Below are 13,372 nucleotides of genomic sequence, written 5' to 3'. Positions count from 1 at the left end.
TGCTTTCAAGGTCACTTAACGCTCCTTCATCAGGCTAGTGTTATAGCAGCCTTGCAGGCATACCTTTATTGGCTGACCAGAGAAAAATGATCCCCTCTATAATACTTTCCTCTTTTTTTTTAAACCTAGGCAAACGCATTTATTATAAATCTCTTGGAAATGCATGACTAAACTGACAACTGGGAGTTACCAATCCCCTTGTCAATAGAACCTGTCCTTCCACATTCTGAGAATGTCCAATCAATGCTTTGTAGTGACACGTCCCATTGCCAAGGGAAATGGTAACATCAAGCTGTCAGTTTATTCCTACATCTCCAAGAGAAATAATAAAGGGAAGACAACACAGGCTTCTACAAGATGCCCCAGCAGTGTTATTACATGGGAAATACGAGTATTTACTAAAGCAGACAAGTCAGGAGGGCGGACATATCCTCTTTAAAGGGAACTGGTAATGATTGTGTTTGATCTGCAGCAGCATGTTATGGAACATAGTGTAGTGGAATAGATACAGGTTATTAACTTACATTCCTAGCTTAGGAGTCCAGTAGGCGGTCCTATCAGATTGACAGCAGACTTTCCATGTACAGTCATACAAGGTAGGTTGTCAATTACTGATAGGACCGCCTACTGGACTCCCAAGCTCAGACTGAGCAGGAATGTAAATGAATAATATACAAGTTTAATCGATATAACGTTGTGAGAAAAGATTCAATCTGGTCAGCGGCTCCTGTTCTACAACTGTTGGTACAATGCGACGGGGTCCCTTTAAATACTGTATTTACCTAGCTAGTAATAAAATGTTGCGTGTCACTGTAACACTTCCCTGAGAGTTCTGACAGGACAACTTATTACCTAGTGAACAGAAAATCACCAGTAAGCAGTCATCTGTTTCAAGCCCTTTTCCTATGAATTTGTCATCAGGTCTACCAAATCTCCATTCTCTGTCAAGGAAAGCTGGGTGACAACTAGCATGGCCACCGCTACAGCCAATAGATGCCTTTACAGCTGCCAAGTGGATTTATCATTCAGAAGTCTGGAAAAGCTGAGTGACAACCCCAATAATAAAAAAAAAAAGAAAAGGCATCTGCTGGCAGTAACCCAGCTTTTTCGATAAACAGACAAGCCAGCGACATCTACTTGTGATTTTTTTATTTAGCGGGCCTTGTCTTACATAACAACTGTTCTGCGTGGGACCTCTGCACCCGCAGGACACAATGTAACGGTACTTTCTTCATAAAAGATGAATTCCACTAATTATTTTACTAGACTTTACTGCTAGGAAGCTTTTTATTGGATTCTTCGGTTGTAATTTTATTGACAAAAAAACCTTTTTTCTTGCTGACAATTATTGTAAATAAAGTATAAAAACGAGAGTTGACCTTGTGTGCTTCCTGCGGTGCGTACAGTTCCCGCGCCTTCTACACAACGCTCCTGAAATACTTTAATTCCGGTTATTGCTATGAGAACCTTTGATTTTTCTAACCTCATTCTGACTGCGGCAGACAGAGGATTATATCATCATAAGACCCAGACGCTCCAGCCGGCCTCAGGCGCTCCTGCTCTAGGAAACCAGAACACAAGTAAACAGGTTGTTTACCTAAAAACGGAGGTCGCTTCTAGCCAAGTGCATGAAAACTAAAATATAAAGTAACCCATTAAATACAGAAATAAGCAAATATACACCCAATTTTTTCAAACAGGCCCAATGTCCACAGGCGGATTTGATTTGATGAATCCGCACAGGTCACCTGTGCAGAAGATCCGCACTTCAAATTGCCTATAGGGAAGCATTGGCATGCGGATTTGATTTGCGGACAGTTTGGTTCGGAAAAGAAATCGCAGCAGGCTCCTTTTCAGTGCGGATTCTGCGCGGACGGCCTCAATAGAAGTCAATGGGTGCGGAAGATCCGCAAAAATACAATTGCGGATGCACTGCGGATTTGAAGGTTAAAATCAATTAAGGAGGTGGGGAAAAGGCTGGGAGGTGCGGTTACGGATTTTTTTCATGCACGCGGATGATCTGGTGTTTTAGAGTAGCAGAGAGGGTAAAGGGGGAAAACCAGCCCAAAACATTAATCACCTATGGGACAGGTAATAAATAGTAAGTTGTGATGGCCCAAACACTAGGACCCCCCACTAAGTTCCAGAACGGGAAACCCCATTCCTTCAAGTCGCAAGACCAAGGCTAAGACCGGTCAAAGTTCATAGCACTACCGGAAACGCCAAGTACAGGGCTCAGTTTTATTCTGCCCTAGTGCCCACTGAAGAACGTGGTATCTGCACATAAGAGGGATTCCAATCAGTGAACACCTCCCTCACCCACACTGGCATTACCGCCATAAGCCCCAAGAGGGACAAGCTCCTTAAGAGACATTGCAATTCTTCCTGCAGATCCTTATTTGTAGAGCAGCGTACAGAACCCCAACCAGGCTCAGCGCTGCCATTGTGGCTCTTAATTTCCATATGAATTATTTATGTTGATCTTTTAAAACATCACCCTCGACAAGAAAACCGCGGGGGGGGAACCATTGTAGACGCGAGAGAACGGGAGAATAGGAATTCAGATTGTATTACGTCTGACAGAGAATGAAAGTGGGAAAAACTTGTCATTAAAATATGTAGATGCTAAAAGCCATTATGCTCTAAGGGCAAAGGCTGGAAGGATTGCTGCTTGACATTTAAAGATGTATTCCCATCTCAGACTTCTATGGCATATCCACAGGAAATGCGATGAGTCTGATAGCTGCAGGTCTCAGAGGTGGCCCACATATATCCCCTATTTTGGCCCCCCAGACCACCCTGGACGCAGTGGCTAGGAGGCTGGAAATACGCGAGTGCCATGCACAATGCAATTCTGTAAGCCCCATAGAAGTCACTGGGAGTTACACAAGCATAATAAAGTGAGCTACACTGTTTCTGTAACTTCGTATAACTTGCTACAATTTCTGTAGCTTCCCTGTTTGTGCAATTCCATTGACTTCTATGAGAGTTATGGAAAGTGCGTAGCTCAGCTGAGCTTGGCCGTTTCAATCAGCTTCATCCAACAGGCTAGACTCAGAAAACCTACGGGCCCATAGCAGGCGATGTACCAATTCACAAATCTGTTTTCTCACACGGAACGTACGAGTGAATTAAAACAATAAATAAATGTCGATCCTATTTGAGGACTAGACTCGCCTATTCCAGCCAATGGGTATGCAAAACAAAAACGGACAGCACTCAGACGCCATCCGTGTGCAATCACTTTCATGTCTCAGTTTCTAACGAATGTAAAAAAAAAAATATTGTGCCTTCTTTGCGGATGTGAAACACTTGATATACGGAAGTAAAACAGATTACAGGCTGCAAACGGAAATGTACTCAGATGGAAAAAAAAAAAAAGTCTTTCTTGCAGATGAAGCACAGATGAGTTTTTGCGCCTTAGGCTGGTTTCACACAGCCAGGAAACGCGCTTGAGATTTGTGATTTGCGAGATGCACAAATCTGGCCTAAATATGAATCCCATTCTTATACATGAGCGATGCATGTCCTATTTATTCACGTTCCCAAGAACGCATTGCCCATTGTTTTTGATGGGACAGTAAGGCCTGCCTCACACAGGTGTTTGCGTTTACTGCGGTTTCCGCAGCGTTGGCATGCATGTTTGACAATGTTTTGGCTGCATTTTCAGCTGTGCTAAAAAAACACAGCCAAGGATGCTGGGAAAAAAAAAAACAAACTCACCTAGCTGACGCTGTCCGAGTCCTGCCACTGTTCTCTGGAGCTCCGTGCAGGCTGCCAGCCACTTGTCATGGCCAATGAAGCATCTATTGCTAGTGACGGGGACTGAAATCCCCGCCTCCAGCAGGAGATTGCTCTGATTGGCTGAGGCCGCTGACTGTGAATATTGCTCTGATTGGCTGAGGCAGCTTGTGTGAACATCCCCATTAAAATGAATGGGAGCGTTTTACAGCGTAGAGCGCTGCGCTGAAAAGGCAGCGCTAAACGCTGTACAAAAAGGTCTGTGTGAGGGAGGCCTAAACACGGTACATCGTTTACCATTGAGAATAACGGAACACACTTGCTGATCTTCTAAAGTGCGGCTGAAAGAGGTACCTGAGGATCGCTACTTCACAGAAGTGATAGGAGGCGTTTTCACGAAAAACCCCTTGCATAACTGAAAAACGCACACTGGTGAGCACAATAATTGGTCAGAATCTCTCACACACGCCTGTGCATAGGTAGCCTTCGGGTAATTTCACACGGGCCAATAGTTGCCCAAATGATCGTTCAACAGTGCAAATACAGGCAACAGTCATCGAATAAGCTGGTTGTTGCACTGCCTGTCTATGTGATTTACCATCCAGGGCTCCAGGAAAGCTGGGTGACTGCCTGAACAAAAATTCCATCAACTTGACAGAAGAGGGCGACTCAACAACCTCCACAGATTTATTTTAGAGGGAACTTGAGGATGTTCAATGTATAAACCGCATCTGGTGAATTAGTGAGCTGTACATTATGGCTTATTGATTATATTGTGGCCTCTGTAGAATAATTTGGATCACTTGCTGATATGGGTACTGCAAGAAAGGGTTAACTTGCCTCGCACATCCCTCCAAAGCAAACTGATGATATCTGTTAACAAAACAGGGCCGGGAGAAGCAGGAGTCTTTTCAGTAGCTGCACACAATGCAGGGATTGTTAGGGCCGAATGATATATGACCATGGTGGAGCGCAGAAGGAGAAGCAGAAGGTAAACTGTTTATTATTAAAGGAGGGAAATCATAATGTACAACCACACAATACCTGAGACACACAAATAAATATGACACTTCATCCAGACGTTACTTTTTCTTCAGCTTGTCCAGTTCCCATTGAATAACCTGAAGACGGGGTGAGGGAGAAAAGAAAACAAAAACTTAGACTTTTCAAAAGTTAAGAACTTAGTTCATAAGATTTCCCATCAGCACTTACAGTCATGGTTTAAAAGGACTGAAGGATTTCAACTCTTCTGTGCCCATGACAACACTTCCTTGCCTGACCCGTGAGCATGCTCAGTATAGGGCAATTAGGGGCAACAAGAGGGAGGAGTGAGACTCGATACCACTTGACCAGGGGTCAGAACTCGGCTGGAAGCAGAGGTGCCAACACTGCAGACTGGATGCGATAAGGGATTATCATGGGAAACAAAAACCTAAGAAAAACAAACTGTGCCACAACTTGTACCTATGACCATAATACATCTACCCTATGGTATTGCTCCACTCCGCCGCTTGGGACCCAGCCCCTATAAAAACACACAGCTGTGGCTGGTATGCATGGAGGTGGCCATGGTACGCAGAGCAATACAGCCACTTCAGAACAGCTCATTGTCAGGGACCCCCGAGTGACAGACCCCCAATATTGATGACCTTTCCTGAAGCTAAATCTACAACAGGGACAGAACACAGGCAGGAAGTGTTGTCGTTGGGACTATGGAGACTCTGCAAGATTGTAACTACAAGCAGCCATACCTTGGCGGAAAGGTTATAGACTTTTTCTCCTTACACCCCTATCTCAGGAGGCCATATTTCACGGACAGCACATGGACCTATTATAGCCTATGAGGCTATCCACAGACAACTTTCCACACAGATCAATGGTCCACATGAAAAAAAACTAAAAACTGCTGCATGTCCTATTCTAGTCAGGAGGGGTAAATTTTCTCTCCTTAGGGAGAGCACCTAGTGGGTGTGAGGAGACTTCTGAGGCCATGCATGCTCCCCTGGGAAATATACAAATGGGAAGATGGAGTAATGCCTCTACAGCACCACCTACTGGAAGCCTGCATTCCTGCAAGTCAATGTCTACTTTTACTAGATCTCTCACCCAGCCAGCCATCAACCTTCTGCACATTAAAGAGGGGCAAAAACCTGAAACACTGTGTAAAAGGGTCTCTTTTCCTTCTGGAGAAGTTGCTGGCTTTGGCTTATATTTCCAGTCATTCTTATAAGATTTGTTAAAAGATCTGACATCGACTTGCAAGAATGCTGCCTTCCAAGATTGTTCCATCTTCCCATTCGTGATTTTTGTCCGTATCACTGCTGGGATCCCGAAAGATCATAACAGGGCACCTCAAGTCCTCATTTCTAGCAAATGGAGCAGTGGTGCCACCTCTCCACTTAATTCTACAAGTGCTAGCCAAACGTGTTCCCCCATCTCCAATAACAGTCTGCCAATGCGAACTTCTCATTCCATTCACGGGGGGCGGAAGGCTTAAGTCCCAGCAGTCAGACCCCCCTTGACATAATTCTGCATATTTATCGCCTATCCTGTGGATAATACATAATTAAGTAGTGCTTTACCCCCCCGACTCTACGTGATGTGCATTTGAGGCCCTCGTACTGTGGCAGGTGGATGCTTTAAGGTATATATAATATATATATATATATATATATATATATATATATATATATATATATATATATATATATATATATATATATATATATATATATATATATATATATATATATATATATATATATATATATATATATATATTAAAAAAAGAAGTCAGGATATGCAGATGAAGTGCTTATGACTACACTACATAAGCCCTGATTTCTTACATCCTTAATCCAACACGTAAAAGGCCAGAAAGTGACAGTAAGCCCCCACGCGGCTGTGGGAATATGACGGCTATTCAGCCTAATCATCAATAGTTACAAGTCGGATGTAACAATATAATCTGGCTTTATGTCACAGACGCTGCACATTCTCCGGAGGGCAAGAAATAAGTTACAAAAAGTTTACTCTTCAACCAAATCTTTGAGTTGATGTAGAGAAACAAGAATGTTCCGGTCCATTCCCCTCGGGTCATCCCTGACGGATCAAGGACAGTTTTACAGAACGGCTTCTCTGCATGACTGAGCTGAGGAAACAAGTAACAAGACCTGCGGGAACTGAACATTTACACCGTGCTCCGTCCGGGCGATTAACCTGCCGCATAACGGCGGCATCCGCTCATGAATAAGTGATAGGGGGCTCTGTGATTGTAATACGATTATTACATCACCGTTCTAAAATGTCGAATGCCAAGTATTCAGAGGATTTACTAGAGACGACAATCTCTTTAGTCGTCTGGCCTCCCACCTCCAGTGTGGTCTCTGGTTACAATATACCCAAAAGGAAAGGTTACACCAGAAAGAAGTGGAATGCTAAACGCAGCTCTGGATGTGATGAGGGCAGATCATCAAGTAACGCAGGATCAGAAGGGTTACGTTGTATTTAAAATCTCACCGTGATGTTACAAAGAGTTAACAGAGAGAACTACTACTGGGACCCCGGGCAATCAGCTGTGATCTGTGGGGTAAGCTGGGAGGAAGAGGTGTTCAAAACGATTGCAGCGCCACCACAGGGGAAACTGAAGATTACACAGTTCTCAGTAGGCTGTTTGTGTGGGTCCTCTTTACAGCTGCTTTCTACTCTTGAGAACAGGATTCCCCCTCTATTAGCATCGCCTTTTTTTTTTTTTTCACGGTTTGCAGTGTAAGGGTTAAATAACACAACGGTTTTAATTGGATTATAAACACAGCGATACCAAATTTGTATTTTTTTTCTTCTTACACGCACACATACTGAGGATACATGCACAAAGACAAATAAACAGTTGCGCAACTTGCATCGGTCAGCACACGGACCTATTCGTTGTGTGGGAGACCATAGATTGGCATGTGCCATTCTCGCCCAAAAGTCGACCTGTAAGAAATGCTGCGATTTTTTCCCCCCCTACTTGAATGAATAAAGCCCGTGTGTGTACAACTATTCAGATGTATGGGTGCCATTTCTGTCTGATGCTATAGAACAGCTCACCTGCTTAACGTTGTTACTTGCAGCTTTCTTCATCTCATCATGGAGCCCTCTAGATGTCTTCAAATCCTAAGAAAACAGCAACGATCAACTTAACAGGAAGTCATAGATCAGACATAAATATGGTGCAAATGTTAATGCCAATTAATGTGCTAATAGGTCTTTATAGCGGTCCGTTTCTCCAACACAGAGCAATCATCATTTTAATGGAAGCCGCGCCTACAATTAGCAGCGCTGGCCATGCCACAAGAGAGTCAGAGCGATCTGCTCCCGCTCCGTATCCTGGGTGTTTTACTGTTGATGGAAGGTATCTGAACAGCTGATTGGTCGGGGTCCTGAGCAGCAGACCCCCACTGATCAACTATTGATGATCTATAGGTAGTCGATACCAATTGGTGCAAAACTCACTTTAATAGAGAACCGAAAAAACGAAGTTTAAGGATGGACACTTGGCTGGTTGGCAGTTGAAGTATTTTTCATTCTGACTTCTACAAGTGACTCAAGGCAGTAAAAGAGGAGAAAACAAAAAGCTGCCTTAAAGAACACTACATAAAAACAAGGGAAAAACACATAATGAAGGAGTAATAGAAGACATTTCATTGTAGCCTTTAAAGAAAAAAAAACAGGAACATACAAACAACCCGTAGACAGTTGGTCGGTGAATGCTTGAAGCTGAAGGGCGACGTCTAATTTTTCCTACCTAAAATATCTGCACAATAGCGCCCAGCGTGGCGACGCATCACCTGCCGACCCACCTGCTGTACTCACAGATCCTGAAGAAATGAGACGTTTGCACATTTTATGACAGAAAGCACTTCCTGCATTTTCTGAAAAGGGATCTATCTCATTTGTCACAGTACGCCGCTGATCAGACGCTCAGCAGTTAGAGGAAAGTTTAAGCAATGCTTGATCTGGGTAGCGTGAAGAATAATTCCTCCCAGATGTCTAACCTCACAGGCCACCAACAGCTAAAATATTCTTATTCCAGGATTTACATTACATGCATTCACCTAAACGGAGAGAATGAGAAGGATGACAAAGTTCACCATTTAAAGGGCCATTCTGATTATTTTTTTCCCCACATTCATTATGTAGCTATGGCCCAGTGAGCTAGTGCTACCTTGGCCTTTCTACTGGAAACTCTTGGAGACCCTCTCCTCAGGTGGGCGTGCAATCTCTATTCTGACCCGCTCAGATCTACTAGGATTTATGTCAAAGTGCTAACGACCGCCTGTCCATGAGTGCTGTGAGTTACATGACAGCAGCCGTGTGCTGACAGCACCTGTGATGTCACCATCATGTAATCAGTTACCGTCTCTTAGCTCTACCCTTTGATCACATGTCGGTGATATCACTACAGGTCCTTCATCCTTGTGCATTGAATGAGGAATTATGGGCAGTCTACATCCCCCACAAACCCCTGCAGCCTTAGTTGTGCTATGGATACAGAAGTACTCGGTCTGGCAGTTTGTAGCTGGTTGTGAGACAGCTTCACACTTGTGGAGACTCCAATAAATGACCTCACAAATTTACACATACATAGCTCGTGTGCTAACAGGACCTGTGATCATGTCACCGTCATGTGATCTGTCACATGGTCTCTGAGCTGAATGGGGAATTATGGGTGGAGTACATCTCCCACAAACCCCTGCAGCTTCTGTTGCTATGGATACACCAGTACTCAGTCTGGCAGTTTGTAGCTGGTTCTGAGACAGCTGCACACTTGTGTGGAGACTCCAATAAATGATGCCTCACAAATTAACACATATACAGTAAAATTTCTACTAGCATTGACATCTACTAAGGCCAATTTCGAGTAAGGCCATTTTTTAAGCCAAAATTTTGTCTCTAGTAACATTGGTTGCCTCTAACACCGGCGTGTGCCGGCCCACGTGACCTTGCTGCTGAACCCACGTGGTCTCCCGCTCGGCGTCTCCTCCTGCTAATGCAACACGCCCTTCATCGGCGACGGGTAATACATTAGTACAGTACAATTGCACTCCACTGTAACAGCGATAAGGTTACTTAAGAATGCACAATTCCTTTTAAAATTTTGACAAGTCATAAGACATGCCAAAAGTTTATTGCTTAGGGTTTGGCTACTGAGACCCCCAATCATTCGTCTGAGGACTTTCACTGCTCGTTAGCTGCAGATGGGTTCAATAAAGAGTCTATGAGCCCATCTTCAACTAATGAGTAGTCACAGTGCTTGGACAAGCGATTCAGCTGGCTCGTTGTATGGCCGTGGGGGTCTCAGCAGCCGGACCCTACTGATGAAAACTTTTGATATGTCCGTTCAACATGTCAAAATGTTTTTAGAAAGCGCAGTTACATGTTAATCACCTACATAGTTTAGGTACTAATGAGAAGGGAGCCTTCTTCCCACCGCCTTAAACTTACAAACAGACACATACCACACCAAACAACCCACATACCTTAAGGAAGAACTTGGAGATGTCGAAGAGACGCTGGCTGCAGGCCGCGAAGCATGGGTGCCCCTCCTGAATGCTGTGTTTGAGAAGAGTTTTACACACCACCTCCCTCAGCATCTGGGAAAATAAAGAATGCGGATCGCTGTTATTTTAGGACACGAATACAGGAGGGCAGATGGGAGAAGAGGAAGACTATAAAGCAAGTGATCAATATATATCCTGTCTTTTACTTAAATGTACTGCATTTGGTGCTGCGATTTTTGGGCAAAAATATGGTGTGGGATTAAAGCTCCTGCAACCTAGCAGGAGTAGGTTGGGTGCTCAGCTGTCTGAGTCAGCTGAGGACCCGGAGGGGAAGACAGAAGGGGCTTAGAACAGCTTTTGCCTTCCCACTTGCAGGCTACAGAACGCTCAATGAGCGCCATGTAGGAAAGAGCGGTTCTCCCGACACAGCAATGCTCCTGTCCGCAGGGAACAGCAGTAAAGCTCAACTGTGAGAAGCTGTATGGCAGATCGTTGCTGAAAGGCTGCTGAGGAGCGGCAGGCATCGAGCACTCCGAACCTCCATGGAGCAGGAAAGGGGAAAACAGGTGTGAGTGGAACAACGAAAAGCAACATACTTTTGTTAACACCATTTCATGTGAAAAACGAGACAACACGTTTGTGTGAGCCCAGCCATAGTTGGCCCGTGTAAATGTGGGGCCCGACAGGGAAGCGAGTGAGAAAATCACTTAGTAGTCGCCATTTACTTAATTTTAGCTCACTGAAATGAAACTAGTGAGCAACTACTCCCTCCGTGTAAACAAGCGATTCTTCATTTTTGAACGACTGACTGCTCGCAGTGAACAGAGGCCCAGTGGGCAGAAAAAGTGCAGCAAAATATGCTGAAAGCCCACAAAAAAGCCTCATTGATAGAGCAGAAAACCAATTCCCAATCATGGTTATAAAGATCTGTATAAAGGGTCAGACATTGATTTGCAGGAATGCTACTTTCCAACAGGAGGCGCTACAGAGGTACTGTTCCATCTTCCGTCTTGGAAGCGTACCATTAAGCACATCATACCTTTGGCCTCCTCTGCCCCATTTTCAGTTTCATTTTACCAAGGTTGTTGGAATCCAGAAAAAGCAGCAATTCTGCAGTCGAAAAAACTACTATTTTTAGTCCTTTGAGTTCAATCATCTCCTAAAGCAGTGTTCCCCAACTCCAGTCTTCAGGGATCCCCAACAGGTCATGTTTTCAGGATTTCCTTAGTCTTGCACAGGTGATGTAATTATCGTCAGTGCCTCGGACATTGCCATAGGTGTACTTACCATAGGATATCCTGAAAACATGAACTGTTGGTGGTCCCTGAGGACTGGAGTTGGGGACCCCTGTCCTAAAGCCATCAGAGCTTCACTGCGAGGATAGCGGTCAGTCCAGCTGTGTTTAATCTATACACAATAGCGCTAATAAAAGGTGAGCAAATAGTTATTAGGGAAAAGGGGGACCTCTGGCAAAGCCCTTATACACTACAGAATTGTTCTATTTTGTTAACTTGAACTAAGTGCAGCAACGTCCGGCTTCATCCCCCGATATATAATACGGCCATGATAACGGCTCTTCTCCTCATGGACATCCCCCAATCCAGCTGGGTTGTTCGGTGGGGCTGTCTGACACTTGTTGGCTGGGGAATAGGACAACATAACATTGTAAATGCATTACGTTTTTTGTTTAAGTAAATTATCTACTGTATATAGATCAATAAAAGCTGTAGAAAAAAAAAATGCCGAAAAAAAAAAAAAAAAGAAAGTCCAGCCCCCCTAGGAGTTGTCATTTAGCTGCAAAACTCGGCAGGCGGATATGTAGATGATTAGAGTTGTGGTGATGAGATGAACGGTCTTTTCACCTGAGACCCTAAAAGTGGTTCCCTCTTGGCCTATAAAAGGCTCTCAGAGGCTCCTTGTGTGTAGCGACCTCTTCTTCCACTTGTGTAGAGCTTGTTGGCCACTAGACGTCTCTACGACGCAGAGAAGACATGTCACCCCATTACCAGAGTCTGCCATCCGGGTTGTTCTGACCAGACTGTTAGGTGGTGTTGGAACCAGTGGGTGTGTGAGGGCACATGAGGCGACCGGGCTTAGGACGCCTCCTACAGACCGCCAATAGAGAGAGGATCATCTGATCATCAGAGAAGTATGAGCAGCTCCAACTGGTTTGTTGTCCACCATCCAGAGACAGGGGCACCATCGTTACAGACCCCTGTGTCTGTCAGAACCATTTCCAGGCACTTGGCTGAAGGACATTTGGTCTCACGGCGCCCATTATATGTAGAGTCTTTGACACCCACCATCACCTCTTTTTGCAGTGGTATCACTTACGACGAAACTGGACACTACAGAGTGGAGCTGGTTTTTCACCGACAAATCCAGGTTTAGTTTGGGCACTGACGACAGCCATGTATGTGTTTAGAGACCTCGGGGTCAGAGCCTCAATCTTGGCTTTGCTGTGGAGCTGTACACTTCCCCGGCTTGCCAGTTGCCAGATTTATCACCGATGGGACATGTATGGGACTATCTGGGATGCCAACTTCCACAGCCTACGAGTTTGCATGATCTAGTTACAGGGAAAATGGAGCGATGTGCCGCAGGATACCATACGGAACCTGTATGCCTCTATGACCAGCATTGTATTTGACCAGAAGCTCTTTAACTGTGCCATCGATTCTTCAGAAGGATTGCTTTTGGTGAGGAGTTATTTCGGCCCACTGGATCCTCTTTTGCTGGATGTTTTTCCTTGATCACACCATTCTCTGTTTACTCTTTACATCATGAGAAAACTCCACAAATCCTGGCCCTAGCTAGTCAAGCCTCGATGACCAAGCCTCGTCGGAAGTTGCTCAGACCGCTGGATTTGACCGTCTAATGCAGATCCAGACAAACTGATCCATGGAAAAGCTTCTTCACTTGGTTTTATCCTGCACTCTGGGGTCATAGGTCTAATTTCCATACAGGAAGGTGCTGTGGTCTCTAATAAAAAGGGGCCATTCAGTATAAAGAATTCTTCTATATGTTCCCCCAGGAAATCAACTATCTTGTGCTCCTTACTACACACAAACGTGTCTCTGACTGTA

General features: G+C 44.5%; 1 protein-coding gene across 1 annotated transcript in view; it reads right to left on the bottom strand.

Moving 5' to 3' along the window:
• Window positions 1-4,720: 4,720 nt before the first annotated feature.
• The window catches only part of MTBP (MDM2 binding protein), a 62,744-nt gene continuing 54,092 nt past the window's right edge, over window positions 4,721-13,372 (bottom strand). The window contains exons 20-22 of the mRNA XM_066578462.1: window positions 10,266-10,379; window positions 7,834-7,899; window positions 4,721-4,862 (exon numbers count right to left, since the gene is read on the bottom strand). Of these exons, the coding sequence (XP_066434559.1) occupies window positions 4,824-4,862; window positions 7,834-7,899; window positions 10,266-10,379 (219 nt within the window). The 3' untranslated portion in view covers window positions 4,721-4,823. The remainder of the gene's footprint in view (window positions 4,863-7,833; window positions 7,900-10,265; window positions 10,380-13,372) is intronic.

Source organism: Eleutherodactylus coqui, chromosome 9 (genome assembly GCF_035609145.1).
Source record: "Eleutherodactylus coqui strain aEleCoq1 chromosome 9, aEleCoq1.hap1, whole genome shotgun sequence".
In the NCBI taxonomy this organism is placed as follows: Eukaryota; Metazoa; Chordata; class Amphibia; order Anura; family Eleutherodactylidae; genus Eleutherodactylus; species Eleutherodactylus coqui.
Note: the sequence above shows the minus strand (reverse complement) of the source record. Positions and strands in the feature narration are given on the sequence as shown.